Source organism: Cyprinus carpio, chromosome B16, assembly GCF_018340385.1.
Source record: "Cyprinus carpio isolate SPL01 chromosome B16, ASM1834038v1, whole genome shotgun sequence".
Taxonomy (NCBI): domain Eukaryota; kingdom Metazoa; phylum Chordata; class Actinopteri; order Cypriniformes; family Cyprinidae; genus Cyprinus; species Cyprinus carpio.
The window spans coordinates 23,163,214-23,180,472 of record NC_056612.1 but is presented as its reverse complement, the minus strand read 5'-3'; the positions used below and the strand labels follow the sequence as shown (position 1 = coordinate 23,180,472).

The following is a 17,259-nucleotide window of genomic DNA, read 5'->3' as shown; positions in this document are numbered from 1 at the left end:
TTGCAAACAAGCTTCAATAAACGTATATGTAATTACAGGACGTTTTGATGCATTATTGTGACTATAATAAACTGTAAAAAAAAATTGTATAGATATTTAAGTTCAATTAACATATTACAGTGGATTGCTGTAGTCATTTTCTTGAGATCCATCAATCATCTCTAAAATTGTGCAATAGAAAATGGAACGGTTAACACCCATTGTTACCACTAGATGGCACTATTATGCCAATAATCTGAACATTACATAATACAAAATGTTTACTGACTCTAACTCATGGGTCCTCAACCTTTTTTACTCCGGGGCCCCCTCCTTCTCCGGTCAATTTTGCAAGGCCCTCCTATGCCTGACATACTTTCCCTGCAAAGAGAAAGTGTTTATTTTTTAAACCTTTTTTATTAACCAAAACATTTGTTTTGCCTTATTATTCCTGCATGCTATTAAAAAAAATCATGATCATTTTAATATAACACATTCATAATAAAATGTAAAAATTATAGGATAATATTTAAATTCATTTTAAGCTATCTCGCGGCTCCCCTCGAGGACCACTGAGGCCCCCTAGTGGGCCGCGGCCCCCGGTTGAGAACCCCTGCTCTAACTTCACTAAATTTGATTTGTTGTAATTTTAATTTGCATCGATTTAAAATGTTTTGTATGCGGATTCAGGAATACGAGTTCTGCCAAATTATATTTTAATCTAAATTTTATGAATTGTGTGTATATATATATATATATATATATATATATATATATATATATATATATATATATATATAAAACTAAAAAAAAATATATAAAAACATATATATATATTTTTAAATAGTGTTGTGGCATTTACATTTATGTTTGTATTGTCTTGTATTTTGTTACTTTTGTGGATATGTACCTAAGAGTCTGAAATAAGGGAATAATAATAATAAGAATATATATTTTGAGACGAAAAATATAATATATTCCTTGTGCGAAAATCTCGTTTGGTTTATACACAATGACATCTCACGAGAGTTCCCTCAACCAACGACTTTTGCGTCGACCGTTGCGCAGGCGCAGTGCTGTTTTAAAACATTTTCCACGGGCTAGCCTCTATCACTAATAAAGAAACAATGGCGACAGCGGCGACTGCAGCGGGCGGAACGGGCTCCGGAGGACCATCGGCTGGCCAGGCGGGCTCCGGTTCCTCGATCGGACGGAAAAAAGACGGAGGGCCTTCTTCCAAATTTTGGGAGAGCTCGGAAACGGTGTCCCAGCTAGAGACAGTTCGGATGTGGATCGGGAAACATTATAAGAAGGTCTGCGGCTCATGAGGCGCCCGTTGAATGGGGGCGCGCGCGCATCACACAATAGCTACAAGAAGCGGCACGCGTGCTTGCGTGTAGTTTATTCGCTATTATATTCGATTTTTTTGAAAGGGTCGAATCAGAGCAGCGGTGCAGATGTTGTTTGGGTTCCAGGCTGGCATTTTAGTCAGCAGGTTTTGCTCATGTGTTAATTAAAGCGGCAGTGTTGTGGGCTGTTGCGTTAGCTTGCGCGCTAACGATAGTGACTGAGATGCGCTAGCTGCCATAATAATGGCTGTGTCTTAAAATATGCCAAATTACATTCTTCATTTGCAACATTTTTGGAATATGCTCTCTTTTTAAACGAACTCCACTGCATTTAATGTCAGACGACTCTTGGTGGTTCTCGCCACAATGCTTCGGTTGTTTGTGCTGAAGTTTGTTTACTGATTCTCTAATGTTGATTCATTAGATGTTCTGGTGGTGTCATGATTCAGTAATCGTGTAATATTAGGTGCATACATATGGTACTGAATGATTAACACTGTCACCCATCGTTGTGTTTACATCGTAGCCAAAGGTATGTCAAGAATACCATGGTATTTACAACGGTACTGTGTCCATTTTAAACATGAATCTTTTGGTAGTGCTTTAGCTTTGTGGCAGAGATAAAAACAAGTGTGATGTTTTTTTTTCTTTGACAGATATTTGTTAGCACTGGATGCTTTCACCCTTGCTCTGTATTGTCCAGTTATAGTCTCCTGTAATGCACTTTTGTGAATGAAGTTCATTTATTACGCATGTTCAGAATTATTTCTTCAGATTAAATAGTAATTGCTCGAACGAAGCAGAAATTGAGGCTATTCTTTGTTGTTGTGTGATTACTGAAAACACCAACCTAAAAATCAAATGCTTAGAGTTTTCTAATTGATTTTCTGGTATTTATTGTCTTTTCATTTTTCTGCAGTATGTCCAAAACGACTCTCCTACATGCAAAACTTTGGCTGCGCTGGTGGTGCAGTTGCTGCAGTTTCAGGAGGATGCATTTGGGCGTAGAGTCAGCAATCCTGCCCTTACCAAATTACCCGTAAGTCTGGATTTGCAGTGTTTAAACTGTTAAACTTCTTGTTCTTTACGTTCCCAGTCTATAATAGTTTTACTCCTCCTCAAAACATAACTGAAGATAGTCTCCTCATTGAAATCTATTCATCCAGAGTTCATAAAACATAAGTAAATGTTATCCATGTGAACTGAGTAGTTCATATAAAGACAAAATCACTTTAAGGTGAACAGATTTAAATTAGGCTTTTTTTCCCCCACAAATAAGCACTGAGCAATGCACTAAAAATAGAGCACATCAAATATAGTAAACAGAAGTTCAAACATACTTGTTTGACACACAAGGATCAATGAGGTTTGTTATTGTGCACTGAGCTGCTGTTGATCATATATAATGGGCTTTATGTGTGTGTGTGCAAAATTAATCATGTAAATTCATATAAATTAATTGTCTATTCAGAAAGCTTGAATTAAACTACCCCAATAATATTGATTCCTTTTATAATCTCTGAAATCTTTGAACATTAATATCTTAATTTGTGTTTCGAAGATGAATGAAAGTCTAATGGATGTGGAACAACATGAGGTTGAGTAACTGACAGATTTTTAATTTTTAGGTGAATTATCTCTTAAATGTGATCTTTCGTTCATGCCCCTCTATACTAAAATTTATTGTTTCACATGTGACACAGTACAAGTACAGTGCCTTGTTTTTAATGGTACAATTCTGCAGAAATGTGTACATTTGTATTTGAACGCCAATGGGAAATTTTAAGTCAAGTCATTTTGTCGTTCTAGGCCAAGAGCTTTCTGGATTTCAAACCTGGAGGAGCCCTTTGCCACATTCTGGGTTCTGCATACAAGTTCAAAAGCGAGCAGGGCTGGTGAGTAGAATCTCAGGAAGGGTCAAAGTTGGAATAATGCACGCAATTAAAACAACTTCAGTGAAGTAATACTTAAAAGCGAATGCTAATATGTTAAATATCGGTGTGTCTGTATTTCTTCAGGAGGAGGTTTGATCTGCAGAACCCATCCAGAATGGATAGAAACGTGGAGATGTTCATGACTATTGAGAAGACTCTTGTTCAGGTAGAGGTCCATAAATCTAAATATATAATAGGACTCATTGTGAACGTACTTTGATTTGATTGTCACACTTGGCTCTCCCAGTCCTGAATATGTAATGTTCTCTGTATGCGATAATGCATATCTCATTCTTCCCTGCAGAACAACTCTTTGACCCGACCGATCGTATACATTGTGTCTGACATGGAGCAAAAGCAAGTCAACAAGCTGAAAGACATCATCAAGAGACATCAGGTAAAAAAAAAAAAAAAAAATCGTGAATTGTTTAGGTTGTTAAAATTCCATCTTGTATATTTTTGCACTTCTCTGAGGTTTTTGTTTCACTTAAACTTCTAGGGCACCATCACTGAAGATAAGTCAAAGGCCACTCATATTATTTACCCATCTCCAGCCCAGGGTGAAGAAGGTTGGTATTTGATTTTTATAACAAAAGACGGGTGAACAAAATAATTTTCGTTTAATTGGACATTATATTTGGTGTTTTCTTGAACTTACATTTTGAATTCTGCTTCTGCCTTTCAGAGGAATGGCTACGTCCTGTCATGCGCAAAGACAAGCAAGTTTTGGTTCACTGGGGTAATTACCCTGACAGGTTGGTTGGGTATATATACACACATACTATATGTTTGTGCGAAACAGAAAGATTCATTCTACTTTAAATGATAATTTATATTATTTAACTCTGCAGTTATGATACGTGGGTATCAATAAGTGATGTGGATGGAGATGTTGAGGATCCACCAAGTTCTGAGAAACCATGGAGGGTAAGGGGATCTGTAAATGTTTTGATATGTTTCCTAATTCGCAGTTTTAAAATAAACATTTTTCAAAAGCCTTGCAGTATGAAGCATAATCCTGCAGCCCGATTCAGTTTTCCAGCGTTTTCTCAGTACGTTCTATGATCCCCTCAGGTGCATGCTAAATGGGTCATCGACACAGATGCTTTCAACGAGTGGATGAATGAGGAAGATTACGAAGTGGATGAGAACAAGAAGCCTGTGAGTTTCCGCCAGCGGATCTTCCCAGGGGAGGAAGTGGTAAGAGACCCAAAGAGACGAGCGCTAAAGAAATAGATATGGTGCGCGTTCAGATTTCCGTTGTGTTGCTGAGCCAGACCCTTTGAGGTCTAGGCAGGGTTTGTTCTATCACTGTCTGCATGTCTGTCAATCATCCTCTAAAGCTCTTCCTCGCTGCCTCACCCTCACGTACCTCACCCACCCACCCAAAAATCCCCTCAGCACCCCCCCCTCCCCCTTGTGTGTAAGACCGTTCCATTCTCTCATTCTCTCGCTCTTTCTCTCATCCTTCACACCTCCATGGTTCTGATCAGTCTTCCCGTACACCCGATCGTGGACCGCAAGTCCCTGGTTGCCGGCAAGAAGAGGAGACGCTCTCCATCCCCACCCAGCACCCCTGCAGAGTCCCGCAAAAAGGGCAAGAAAGGGTAACTATCTTGTTGCAGTCTGATAAATAAATATATGCAAAACAGTTTAAATGTTTGGGTCCGGTAAAATTTTTCAAATGTTTTTTTTTAAAGAAGTCTCTTATGCTCACCAAGGCTGGTTGTATTTGCTAAAAAAGACAGTAAAAACAGGAATATTATGAAATATTATTACAGTTTTTCTAATTCAGTTTAAAATGTTTTAATTGATTTTTTTTGTGATGACAACACTGATTTTTCAGCAGCCATTACTCCAGTCCTCAGAGTCACATGATCCTTCAGAAATCATTCTAATATGTTAATTTATTGCTTTTTATGCGAGAAACATTTCTTAGTCATGATCATTTTAAATGTAACAGTCTCATTCATTCATTTACCTCATACAGGAATCCTGGATCACAGGGGAGACGCCGTGGACATCAAAATGATGACGAGCAGGATGAAGACCTCACAAAGGACCTGGAAGATCCCTCCCCTGTACCAGGAATGGAGGAAGTTACATTGCCAAAGAATGGTCAGTCTTCTTGATTAATAATCCCTTATTTGAACAGGTGGTGTTTTTTGAACAGTGCAAGGGATAATTGAAAAGCTACTGCCATTGTACACTTGATCATAACCCTGGGTTACTTAGGGTGGCTTTTTCCTGTTAGTAGTAGTACGCTTAGTAAGTGACTTTGGGGGGGGGGAGCCTGGTTGACAACTACATGCTTGACTTAAATGGCTGAGCTGTCTTTTTTTCTGAGCTTTTTATTTCATAGTTCATAGCACTTTTTTTTAAGCCCCTCTGGATGCATTGAAATTCAGTGCATGGCAGAAAAAGACACTCTGCTATTACAAGATGTGCCCTACTTTCATTGTCCTACTTTACACTGAAAGCTTTTCAGTTGTATTGTATTTGAATTGTCTGTCTGATACATCATCTGCTTGCAGTCAATCAGAAAAAGGACAGTGAGAACACGCCAGTGAAAGGCGGAACGGTTGCTGATTTGGGTGAGTATTTTGCTGCTTATTTGTTGTGGGTATCAATGTGATATCTCGTCAGAGGAAATATAAATGATCGCATTAACTTTGTTTACCCTCTTAGATGACCAGGAAGATGATTCACTAGCATCTGGTGGCAAGGTAGAGTCTCTTCGTGTTGTAATCCAGTTATGTTTTTGGAAAGTTTCTCTCCATTATTATATCAGATGCACAGCATTTTGTTGATAATAGCCCTTGCACTTGAACTGTAACTGTTTTTTTTTTTTTTTTAAGAAGGCTTTGAATATATGACTTTAGTGGCAAGCCATTTATACAGTCAGATGGTTCTGAAAGTGTTTACGAATTGTAATTCACAGGAGGAAGATGAACAGGGCAAAATTGTGGTCAATCGTCTGATTGACTCTGAGGACAATGTGACTGAACAAACCCATCACATCATTATACCCAGCTATGCTGCCTGGTTCGACTACAACAGGTTGCAAATCCCTTCCACCATATGATTTTTCAGTGTCCTGAGAACTTGTCTGGATGAAAGTAGTGTTATAGACCAGTGGTTCTCAACCTTTTTGACTTGTCCAACACAATATTTGAAGACTGTCCCTCATATATGCTGTGATATTTCTTCTGGTATGTTCTGATGTAATTATTTTTTTTTTTTTTATATATTAACTGCAATTATTTCAAGAGCTGTTTTTTTTTTATTAAAACAATACTCAATTTTAAAATGAAATAATTATATTTTATAATGAAGTGGTTTTACATTTTTAACAAAAATAGTATGAATTTTAATTAGAATTATTTAACTTATAAAATAATTGAAATGAAGTCTTCCTTTTGGAAGTTTGCTGAGGCCCCCTAGTGGACCCCCGCGCCATGATTGAGAACCACTGTATTAGACTTTTTTTTTTTTTTTAAGGTAAAAATACATTTTAAAAAATGAATTTCCAACTTAATGAAAAATATCATATGTATGTATGATATTTGTCTAGATTTGGTCAGTTTAATCCTGAAAAAGCCCACTCTACCTTTTCTTATAGTTGGGAATGTCGTTGCGCATTCACATTTTTCTTCTTTTTTCCCAGTATACATGAAATTGAGAGGCGTGCCCTGCCAGAATTCTTCAATGGCAAAAACAAATCCAAGACTCCAGAGATGTAAGTTTGCACATTTCATTCACATTAAAATTTAATTCACATTTTCCTTTTCAACTTTCATACTTCATTGCCTCTTCCTTAGCTATCTGGCTTATCGTAACTTCATGATTGACACGTACCGGCTGAATCCTCAGGAGTACCTGACCTCCACCTCCTGCAGGAGGAACCTCACTGGAGATGTGTGTGCAGTCATGAGGTCAGAATTTTCATTTACCTTCAGAATTTATTAGAATATTTTGCAGAGAGCCTTGCATAAATTCAAATAGGATCAATTATTTTATTTTTTGATATTATACATTTACCTTTAGTGTTGTCTTTTTTTCCTCTCAGAGCACATGCCTTTTTGGAGCAGTGGGGGCTGGTGAACTATCAGGTTGATTCAGAGACCAGACCCCTCCCTATGGGCCCTCCACCAACCCCACATTTCAACGTTCTGGCTGATACTCCCTCTGGCTTGGTGCCGCTGCACCACCGCCCCCCACAGGTGAGACTGGGGTTACTTCCATGGGGTTACTTTGGGGATATTTCACAAAACAGTTGCAATAAAATCATTGCTTTTCATCCCAGGTTCCCCCTGCTCAGCAGATGCTAAACTTCCCAGAGAAGGGCAAAGACAAGCCAACTGACCTGCAGAACTTTGGCCTCCGTACAGATATTTACTCAAAGAAGAATCCCAAGGCAAGTCACCTAATACTAGACCTAGTTGTCAATGCTTTTTTTTTTTTCTTTCATAGTTTTTTGATGTAATCATTTGCCTTACAGGGTAAAGGGGCTGCAGGTGGGAGAGAGTGGACTGAGCAAGAAACATTGCTTCTGTTGGAGGTGAGATCTGAATCAGTGGGCATCATAAACTCAGGATTCTCCTTGCATAACAGTTTGTTTGAATAATATATTTTAAACTAATCATTCCAGGCTCTGGAGATGTATAAGGATGACTGGAATAAGGTTTCGGAGCACGTGGGCAGCCGTACACAAGATGAGTGCATCTTGCACTTCCTGCGGCTGCCCATAGAGGATCAATACCTGGAGAGTTCTGAAGCCTCACTAGGCCCTTTGGCTTACCAGCCGATCCCCTTTAGCCAATCAGGAAATCCTGTCATGAGCACTGTTGCATTCCTTGCCTCTGTGGTCGACCCGCGTGTGGCGGCGGCGGCTGCCAAAGCAGCTTTGGGTATGCTGTCAAGTTTTGGTGTATTCACCTTTTTTTTTTTTTTTTTTTTTTTAATAATATTTTTTTTTTTTTTTTTTTTTATGTAAGAGAGAATGTAGCTATTTGTAATTTCAGTGTGGTGGGCTTACGGTGTCATTAATCAGTGCACATCAGTTTGGAGTGAGAAATTACCCACAAAAGATGAAGTCATCATTGTGTTAAATGAGAAAAGCAATGAATAGACATTACAAAAAAGGAGCTTTAGGTGTATTTTGATTCAACAGAATTTATTACAAAAACTTTTAAGGCTACAATGTGACCATATCATTCTTTTCCAAAGCTGCATTTGAAGTGGCATTTAGGGATTTAGCCAAACTGTTCATGAATTGATGCATAATGCTATAAATTAATGGATTTTAAATAGGCATCAATGGGATTTAAAAATTGATTATTGAAATATGAATTTCTTTTTTAATTGGAATGACACTCTTAATATAAAACTAAAACTGCAAGTTGTTGGCGGCAAGTCACTGTCTTAATGAGTGAGTCGTTTATTCATTTAATAGTTTAGTTCAGACCACTGATTCATTCAGAAACTTAGCTAGTGACTGACTTGAATCATTGAATCATTGGTTCACTCAGTTCGTAAAAGAGAAAGCTTATTCGTTCAGTATTGTAACACTGCTGTGGCTTTGTTGGGAAGTTTTTCCGTTGCTGAAATTGAGAAAAAATGACTGTACTGACAGTGCTGTCTAAAATGTAATCGTGTTCATTTGTTTAATGAACTGTTGTGTGAAATCATTTTCACATTTGCAATAGTGTAGATATTTGGGGAACAAATATAATTTCTGTAACTCCCCCCCCCCAAAAATTAACCTGTGGAATCAGTAGCCCTAGTTTTATATAATTTCAATTTATTGTAATGATAAATAAACTTATTTGTAGTACAAAATCAGTTATTCTTCTAGATCTAGTGTCTACTGTCTAAGAAATTGGAGGTCTTCTGCATTGCAAAATAAAGTGGTTCTGGAACTTTAATAGCTCACAACAAGCAACATTGTGTGTTATTGTCTGTATTTAAGATGTTTTTTCTGTCCAATACATTTGTAGAGGAGTTCTCGCGTGTGCGTGAGGAGGTTCCCACAGAGCTGGTGGAGGCTCATGTGAAGAAGGTACAGGAAGCCGCGCGCAGCTCAGGAAAAGTAGACCCTGCGTTCGGCCTGGAGAACAGTGGCATTGCTGGTACAGCTCCTGAGGAACCAGAGAAGACAGGTAATTTTACATGCAGTGAAATTAGGAAAACTCATCAACAGCTGTAATGGGTGCTTGCTAATTGTTCCTGTGTAGTTCTAGCTCCTTCCACCAGGTGGCATCAGAGCAGTACTTCTGGGCTAATAGACTAACCCGATGACCCTGATCAGCTGTGCATGGGCTTGCTGTGATTTAATAACTATTGGAGTCGAATAAAAAACAATGATAAAATCTCACCTACACACCTTTCTAAACTTTATGGACCTTGTATAATAATACATTAATTGTGAGACCACAAAGCACCAGAGGTAGCATATGACTGCATACAATGGAAGCCGATGGCTTTATGCAGCGCTGGCAGATGGGGCACAGACGTAAGAGGGGTTGAAACTGGGTCAGTGGAGTGACCTAGTGTGACATGGTGTGCCAGTGCAGGCTTTGCCACACATACCTTATTAAAGGCTCCAACGCCACAACTCTTTGTTCAGCTCTGATGCTCTAATGCCTGTTCATAAGGTCTCACTTGGTCATGCTGTACTCTTCCTTAATGGCTGGTTTTTGTGTTTTTTGCCTTCTGTGTGCTGTCAGGCTTTGTAGTTTGTATTTCGATGCATTTGTTTGTGTTGACACTGTGATACTTCATTGTCCACTATGGCTACATTTCATACACATTTTTTCCCTCACATGTGCACTGCTGTTGAAAAGTTTTGGGTCAGTCAGATTTTTTTCCAAAGAAATATTATATTATTTCTGACGGATCGTTTGATGCTGAAGATGGGTGTAATGGCTGATGAAATTCAACATTGTATCACAGAATTACATTTTGAAATGTATTAAAACAGAAAACAGTTATTTAAAATTGTAATAATACAAAATGTAATATTCCTTTAAGTAATGTAAATTCAGTAATAATTTACAATATTGATTTTTACTGTGTTTTTGACTGAGTAAATGCAGCCTTGGTGAGGGGTTACTTTTTAAAAACATTCTTTTAAGGCAGTTTTGGGCCGCATTAAGTGGTATTTATTGACAATCTCATAAAAATCATTTTGAGCCAAAAATAGTGTTTTACTGCAGCTGAAGTGCTTTCTAAGATATATATTTTTTGCCTGTAGGTTTCTTGTTGTCCAATGCACTCTACCACATTGCATTTGATTTTTTTTTTTATCAAATTTTTTTTCCCTCTTTACTTGCAGAACCTACAGAGACTGAGAAGATGGACACTGACTCGGATTCCCAGCCTGATAAGGTCAGATATGGTCCTACCACCAGTAGTCATTTGTATTTGCTACTATGTCATGTTTATGGATTGATTAGAATCTGATCAGAAGTGATTTATCATTTCCTAGCATTATGGGGATTTCTTGCAATGCACCTCTCCATATTGAGTCTAGTTCTTCCAAGTTTACTTTCTATACAGTCATCTGTACCGTCGCTTCATTTGCATTTCAGTTGTCTCATGCTGTCTGACTCAACATCTCGCCATTCCCCATCTCATCTGTTGCAGGCGGAGTCAAAGGATGAAGCAGAGAAGCCCAGCGAGTCTGCAGAAAAGCCGACAGAGACAGAGAAGGAAAAGAATGAGACTACAGAGAAATCTGAGCCGCAGGAAGAGGAAGAGAGTAAGGGAGGAGAATCCAAGACAGCAGGTACAGACACTGGAAGCCACAGCGGCAACGAATGCTCATGGGCTTTCCTGAAATCTGACACACGCTGGTCGAAATCTGCTTAATGTCTGTTAAATTGAGCCATGATGTTTGTGTGTGCAATACATGTTTGAGTTGCAACACCCCTTTCTTTCTTCAAAACATTGGACTTGGCTTTGCACAATATCAAAAAGTTACCATTTCAAAAGATGGTGTTCACCCAAAAATGTACTCGCGCTCAAGTTGTTGCAAACCTGTCTTTCTTTTTTCTGCCGAACACAAAAGATGTTTGAATAATGTAGGTACATTAAAATATTTTAAAATAATACATATTTTCAGCAAATACATAAAATCAAATGAGCTGCTAGTTTTACATATAGTATGATTTTAAAACAAACAAGAACTGCTACATTTCACTGTAAAGTGCATGTTGACCTTTAAAATGTAGAATTACTGTCCACCACCAAAGTCATTCGGATAAGTAGAAGATAGAACCATGATTCATATTCATTTGCAGAAAATCTATAAACAAAGTAATGAATTTTCATCTTATTCCCCTCCCATGGAAATAAATGTTCACTATAATGTGAAATGTTTTTTCTAATTATGCTCTAAAATGACTGAGTTTGTACTTAATTTTTTTTTTTATTCTCATGTTCCAGAGAAAGACAAAGAGGAGGACATGGAGACCACAGAGGAAGGGAAAGAGGGTGAGGAAGAAAAGGAGGAAGGAAAGAAAAACCTTGAGTTGGATATCGGAGAGGGCAACATCTCCACTGCTGCCGCTGCTGCTCTGGCCTCTGCTGCCACCAAGGCAAAGGTAATGCAATGCTCAGACTTCAACAGGGACTGGGTTCAATATTTATCAGTTCTTTAACTTCCCTTGTTGGCACCAATAGTAACTGCGTGCTTTGTGCAGCTGTCTCCAATCAAAGTGTTTTTATCACCCTGGCAGCTAACTTGATTTCATGTGCTGTTGTTTTGTGTGTGTCAGCACCTGGCTGCAGTGGAAGAGAGGAAGATCAAATCTCTTGTGGCTCTGCTGGTAGAGACTCAGATGAAGAAGCTGGAGCTCAAACTCAGACACTTTGAGGAGCTGGAGACTATCATGGACCGTGAGAAAGAAGCAGTAAGTACTGAATCTAGATATCAAGAACAGGTCACCCAAAAATTAAAAATAATGCATTTCATATTGATTTTTTTTTTTCATTTTTTTTTTTTTGCATTGTAGCTTTTTTGCTTGCTGTAGTAAATTATATTGTATTGTTGAATTATTTATTCTCAATAAAATTATCTATCTATTATCATCATTATTCAGTTTTTGAAAAAAAAAAAGAAAAACCTTATATTTGTTTCTCTGGTCAAGTCAATTAATTTGTATTTTTCCCGTCCATGCAGTGTTGCAATAGTTACAAACTAGTCATAGTATGAGGTTGTAATTTACACCTGCTTTGCTAGTGCTGTGCCTTGTTCTTATGTATCCTGTAGTCTTATGTGTGTGTACACCTGAGGAGCTGTCCACAAGAGACTTGGAGAGCTATACAAAATGCTTTAGCAAATCGAGCTGAAGATAGTAACCCAATTTAGCTGCTGTAAATAGTGCATGAAAGATGTGTCTTTATATAGCCCAGCCCAGTGTTACTTTATTTCCTTCTAGTGTTCATAAATTTACTAAATACAGCTTTGATTTTAGTTAAGAAAATTTCTTTCTTAACTTTCTTAGTTTCTAAATTTCTTTCTTTAGAAAACGCAAAAAAGGTTTGTTTCTGCAGTACTGATTTCTGCTCACAGTAATATTTTTGTGCCATTTAAATGGCATGAATTGGGTTCACGCCATATTTGTGATGCATTCTTCTTGATGGGCATTTGCGTAACTTCTGAAACTACAGCATAAAGATGGCATGTGTAACCAGTATTGGTACATGATGGACATATAACCAGATGGCAAACTTCCAGTTTTCATTTTTCTAGTTCTACACTGATAGCTTTCTACCTTTTTTCACATTATGCACAAATTTCTATCAAAGAACCAGCTGTAAATAGACTAGATGTTGACTGCACTGCCCAAATGAATTGGTCCGATTAGAGTGCTTGCAAAATGTGTTCTAATGATTGGGTTTGAAAAACAAATCGAAATTGTGTGCTATTAGTAAAGCCTTAGTAATCAATTTAAACTTTCCCCCTTGCCCCATCAAGCTGAGTTGAGTTTTTCCCTTTATAGCTCGAGCTCCAGAGGCAGCAGCTTTTGACAGAGCGACAGGCGTTCCACATGGAGCAGTTGAAATATGCTGAGATGAAGGCTCGTCAGCAGATGGAGCAGCAGGCAGCTGCGCAGCAGAATGCAGGAGGACATCACGGACCACCTCCACATGGCCCACCTCCAGCCATGCACCCTGGACACCCAGGACATCCCGGCCACCCAGGCCCTGGATATCCCCCCATGCACCATCCCATGGGTCCCCTCCATGCCCCTCAGACAGGTCAGCATGCACCCTGATCTTCTGGTTTTGTGTTTGAGGTCTTCTTTTGGGTTGCTCCTTTTTGTACAAAACATTAATTCTAGGCTGTATTCTCAGAGCACACACACAGAAAACCACCTGGAGAACAGCTTGAGCTCTTTTATGGAGCTTAACACAGCTCCTTTTAATATCAAGCTTGTTCCGCAGTAGTCTGCGTTTTATGACAGTCATGGTACATGATTTGACTGATTTGGACATTAAGATTGGGCATTTAATGAGGGCCACAAGTGTACCACATGTTTGGAATGTTGCACAGTGATCGTTTGATCTCGATTATTGACTTTTTGTATCATTGGAAGCTTAAATGGAAACTAAAGTTTGTTTAATTGCACATTTTTAATGAGTCTTAAAAAGGTTGTAAGTCTTAATTTGCCATGCAACAAATTAAGGCCTTAAATTGGCGAAGAAAGTTTTTAAAGTCATGGCATTAAATACTGCATGCACTGCAAAAAAAGAAAAAAGAAAAAAACAAATATCTGTCAATAGGATCAGAACAATTAACTTGTTTCAATTTTAAAAATGCCAGTTTTTCTCTATTGGCAGATTTATTTATTTTTTTCTCTATTTTTTTTCTGTCCCCTTCCTTTTATTTCTTAAATTTTCTTTACTTGGTCTTAAAAACCTGCAGAACCCTGCTTATTCCTTTCCAAAAGCAAATTTTCTGTAGCACATCAGTACGTCTCTCTTCAAGTGTCTTTTGTTGCTTTGTTCAGGACCAATGGTTGGACCAGGCCAGCCCATGCCAGGTCAGCCTATGCCAGGCCGAATGATGCCTGGACCTCCCCCAGTTGGACCCCCACAGGGTGGCATGCTGCCCATGATGGGCCCTCGACACCCCGGACCACCCAACGGCATGTGTGAGTGGCCCCTTCTATCACTAGATCCTGTCCTCTTGTTCCTGTGCATGGCACATTTGTCCTGGGCTCTATATATTTTTTCGGCTGTGTTTTTAAAACAACATCATTGTCTCCTTATAGACCCAGGTCCACCTCCAACCGCACAGCCTGATGGGATGCCCCCTGGCCCAGTGGGACCTTCTGTATCTGCGCCCCCTCCTCGTGCTGCTGAAAACTAAACTAAACTAACCCCCCCCGTCCCCGTCCCCGCACACACGTTCACATCCACACACAGATACACACACACAAATCCAGATTAATCTGGGATCCCCACAGACCTGCTGTCATCACCCTCTGTAGTTTGGCCTTGCTGATGGGTGGGTCATCTCTAAATCCTCTCGATCGAGCTGAGCACTCACATCCTCACCCGCAAACATTCACACGCTCAGGGCACAAAGTCAAGAGTGCTGCTGATCCTGCGTCTCTTGACTAGTAATAGCACTGTCTTCTGTTCTGTTTCTCTCCTCTTGTGTTTGTTTTCAAGAGCGTTAGACAGACTCCTGCGGAACTTCGCTGTCCGGCTCTTCCCTGTAATGTGACTGATGGAATCATATGTGTATATTGTGCTAATCCACGTAAACTAAATGCTCGAAGATCGAAATCACACTGTAGCTACGAGCCGGTTCGCAGCGTCCTGTCTCCTCTGGAGTCTTTCCACTGCCTTATGTGTTTATGGTGCGGTATCCATTACAGCAGGCTTCCCGGTGGCTTCCTCAAGCTTCCTTTTAATATTTACATTCACATCTAGCTGATAATCTACCTCGCCGGTGCAATTGTACTTAATCTGTGCACAGTGTGTGAAGCAGATTTGTTTTATGGTACTCTGCTTGGTCAGCAACGCTGTGACCCAGAGATCAATGAGAGATCGTAACTCATACCACCATGAGTGCTCTGCTGTCCTAAACATGTCCCGAGTACTGTAACGCCGAACGAGAGCCCACCAAACTGCTGTTTTTAGAGATGTACCCACACACACATTAACCTTTGTTTGCCTCAGATGTACAAACACACATTAAAAACCTCCGTTTTGTTCTCTCTGAGAACACAAATGGAGGTGTATATGGTATCACACTGAAGTGATGGAGGAACTTTGCTTATCTTAGGTGTAGCTGGCCTTTTGTGCTCCTCTCTTAGGTGCTGACAGAGTAGCTGCCCCGCCTCGCTCTACCTCTCTCACTTTACTACCTCTCCTCTCTCCTTCTCTCTTCCTGTTATGGCTGTTCTCTTTCTCTCTCTCTCTTTTCTTTGTGTGTGCCCATGTGACTGCTGCATTACTGCTGTGTGGAGGCTGTCGTCCTCCTCCTCCTCAGGTGAACCAAGCCCTCACTTCAACACGGCCCACCCCACTACACTACACACGCACACACACACACACACACACACACACAGAGATACACATGCATTTCCTCTTCCAAAACTTAGCAGGCTGTATATCACCGAAAAATGGGGTGAAGCCCTCCCCGATCCCCATATATATCTTTTATTGCTTTTAATTTTATGGTAATGTATTTTTAAGAAAATAAAGTTTGTGTAGACTCAGTTATCGCTGTTCTTGGAAGTTTGTAGCTTTCTCTTTTCGTTTTTACCCGGCACATTGATACTGAGACCTGAACACTGTCTAAATAAAGTGGGTTTGTTTTTGTAAGTCTTTTGTAAGTCTTTCTGTTTCAGTTCTAGCGATTCCTCTGGTTTATGTGTTTGAATTGAATTTGAAGAGCGGATGAATCTCGGAATTCATAAAACTTGAGCGTTTTTTTGCGCAATGATGCATTCATGCATTTATTTATTTTAAATCTCATTAAAGTAGTATTATGGAAGCTTGTTTCTGATTATGGTTATATATATGTGTGTGTGTGTGTGTGTGTGTGTGTGTGTGTGTGTGTGTATAAATGTATACTTTTTATCTCACAGTTCTGAATTTATATCTCACAATTATGACTTTTTACCTCAATTCTCAAAGTCGGATTTGCAAGATAGGGAAAGAGAAAAAAAAAAGTCTCAGAAAAGCCATTTTTATCCATTTTTTGGTATTATGTTTTTTTACAATGGCCCATCATTTGCTCCAAATGCACTTTGGCAAATGTAAATCCTGCTCTGTGAGGAGGAAAAAAATGCAGGTATTATAACAACCTCATGTAATGTAATCTCTAACCCGGATAATCCAGCATGTGGAAGAGTTCACTAGCATGTGGAGGGCTGGAACGTGTTAGACTGCCTGATAAGCAATGGGGGTTAGTTGTGTTTTTCACAATGTTGTTGTTTTTTTTTTTCCTAAATATTGGCACTTTAAAATATATACGCACTAGAGGCTGTGCATTAGTAGTTTTACCCCACAGGGAAGGGAAATTGATGATTTCTAAATTTCTTAACTGGGAGAAAAACTGTAATGCACAACATTGAATGTACTGTAGCTTTTGTAAAACGGTGGAAATAAGAAAAGACAGCTTTAAGAGTTGCATTAAAAAAAAATCTATTAAGTAATAGTTCATTAATTAGCCTATTTGATACTTAATTAGCACAGTGCAGAAAGTTATGTCACATGCTTCTGTCTGGAATTAGCAGCAGCTTCTGTTTGGACTGTAGGATAATCTGATTATGGTTATTTCTGATGTATTAATACATTATGCTTAGTCTGAAAAAAAGTAATTTTAAAGCTAAATGATCAGTCATTTGGGGTGAGAACAGCAATATTGATTATTTGAATTTGTGATATTGAGTTTTGAACAACTACTACTACATGCAAGGAGAATAGTTTGCCATTTATTAGTAAACCCATTTAAAATGAAAAAAAAAATC

The 17,259-nt window shown here is 38.9% G+C and overlaps 1 protein-coding gene across 1 annotated transcript; it reads left to right on the top strand.

Annotated features, from left to right (window-relative positions):
• Positions 1-1,054: 1,054 nt before the first annotated feature.
• LOC109060540 (SWI/SNF complex subunit SMARCC1-like) lies at positions 1,055-16,108 on the top strand. Its single transcript, XM_042741542.1, is given in 29 exon segments — positions 1,055-1,292; positions 2,248-2,367; positions 3,138-3,223; positions 3,347-3,428; positions 3,567-3,659; positions 3,762-3,831; positions 3,948-4,017; positions 4,114-4,189; positions 4,337-4,462; positions 4,756-4,775; positions 4,777-4,869; positions 5,253-5,380; positions 5,797-5,856; positions 5,951-5,988; positions 6,204-6,322; positions 6,930-7,001; positions 7,084-7,197; positions 7,332-7,485; positions 7,569-7,679; positions 7,764-7,823; positions 7,914-8,172; positions 9,262-9,423; positions 10,599-10,651; positions 10,910-11,051; positions 11,711-11,868; positions 12,043-12,177; positions 13,270-13,528; positions 14,281-14,424; positions 14,545-16,108. Coding segments are annotated over 29 exon segments (3,288 nt in total). The 5' UTR covers positions 1,055-1,106; the 3' UTR covers positions 14,643-16,108.
• Positions 16,109-17,259: the final 1,151 nt, after the last annotated feature.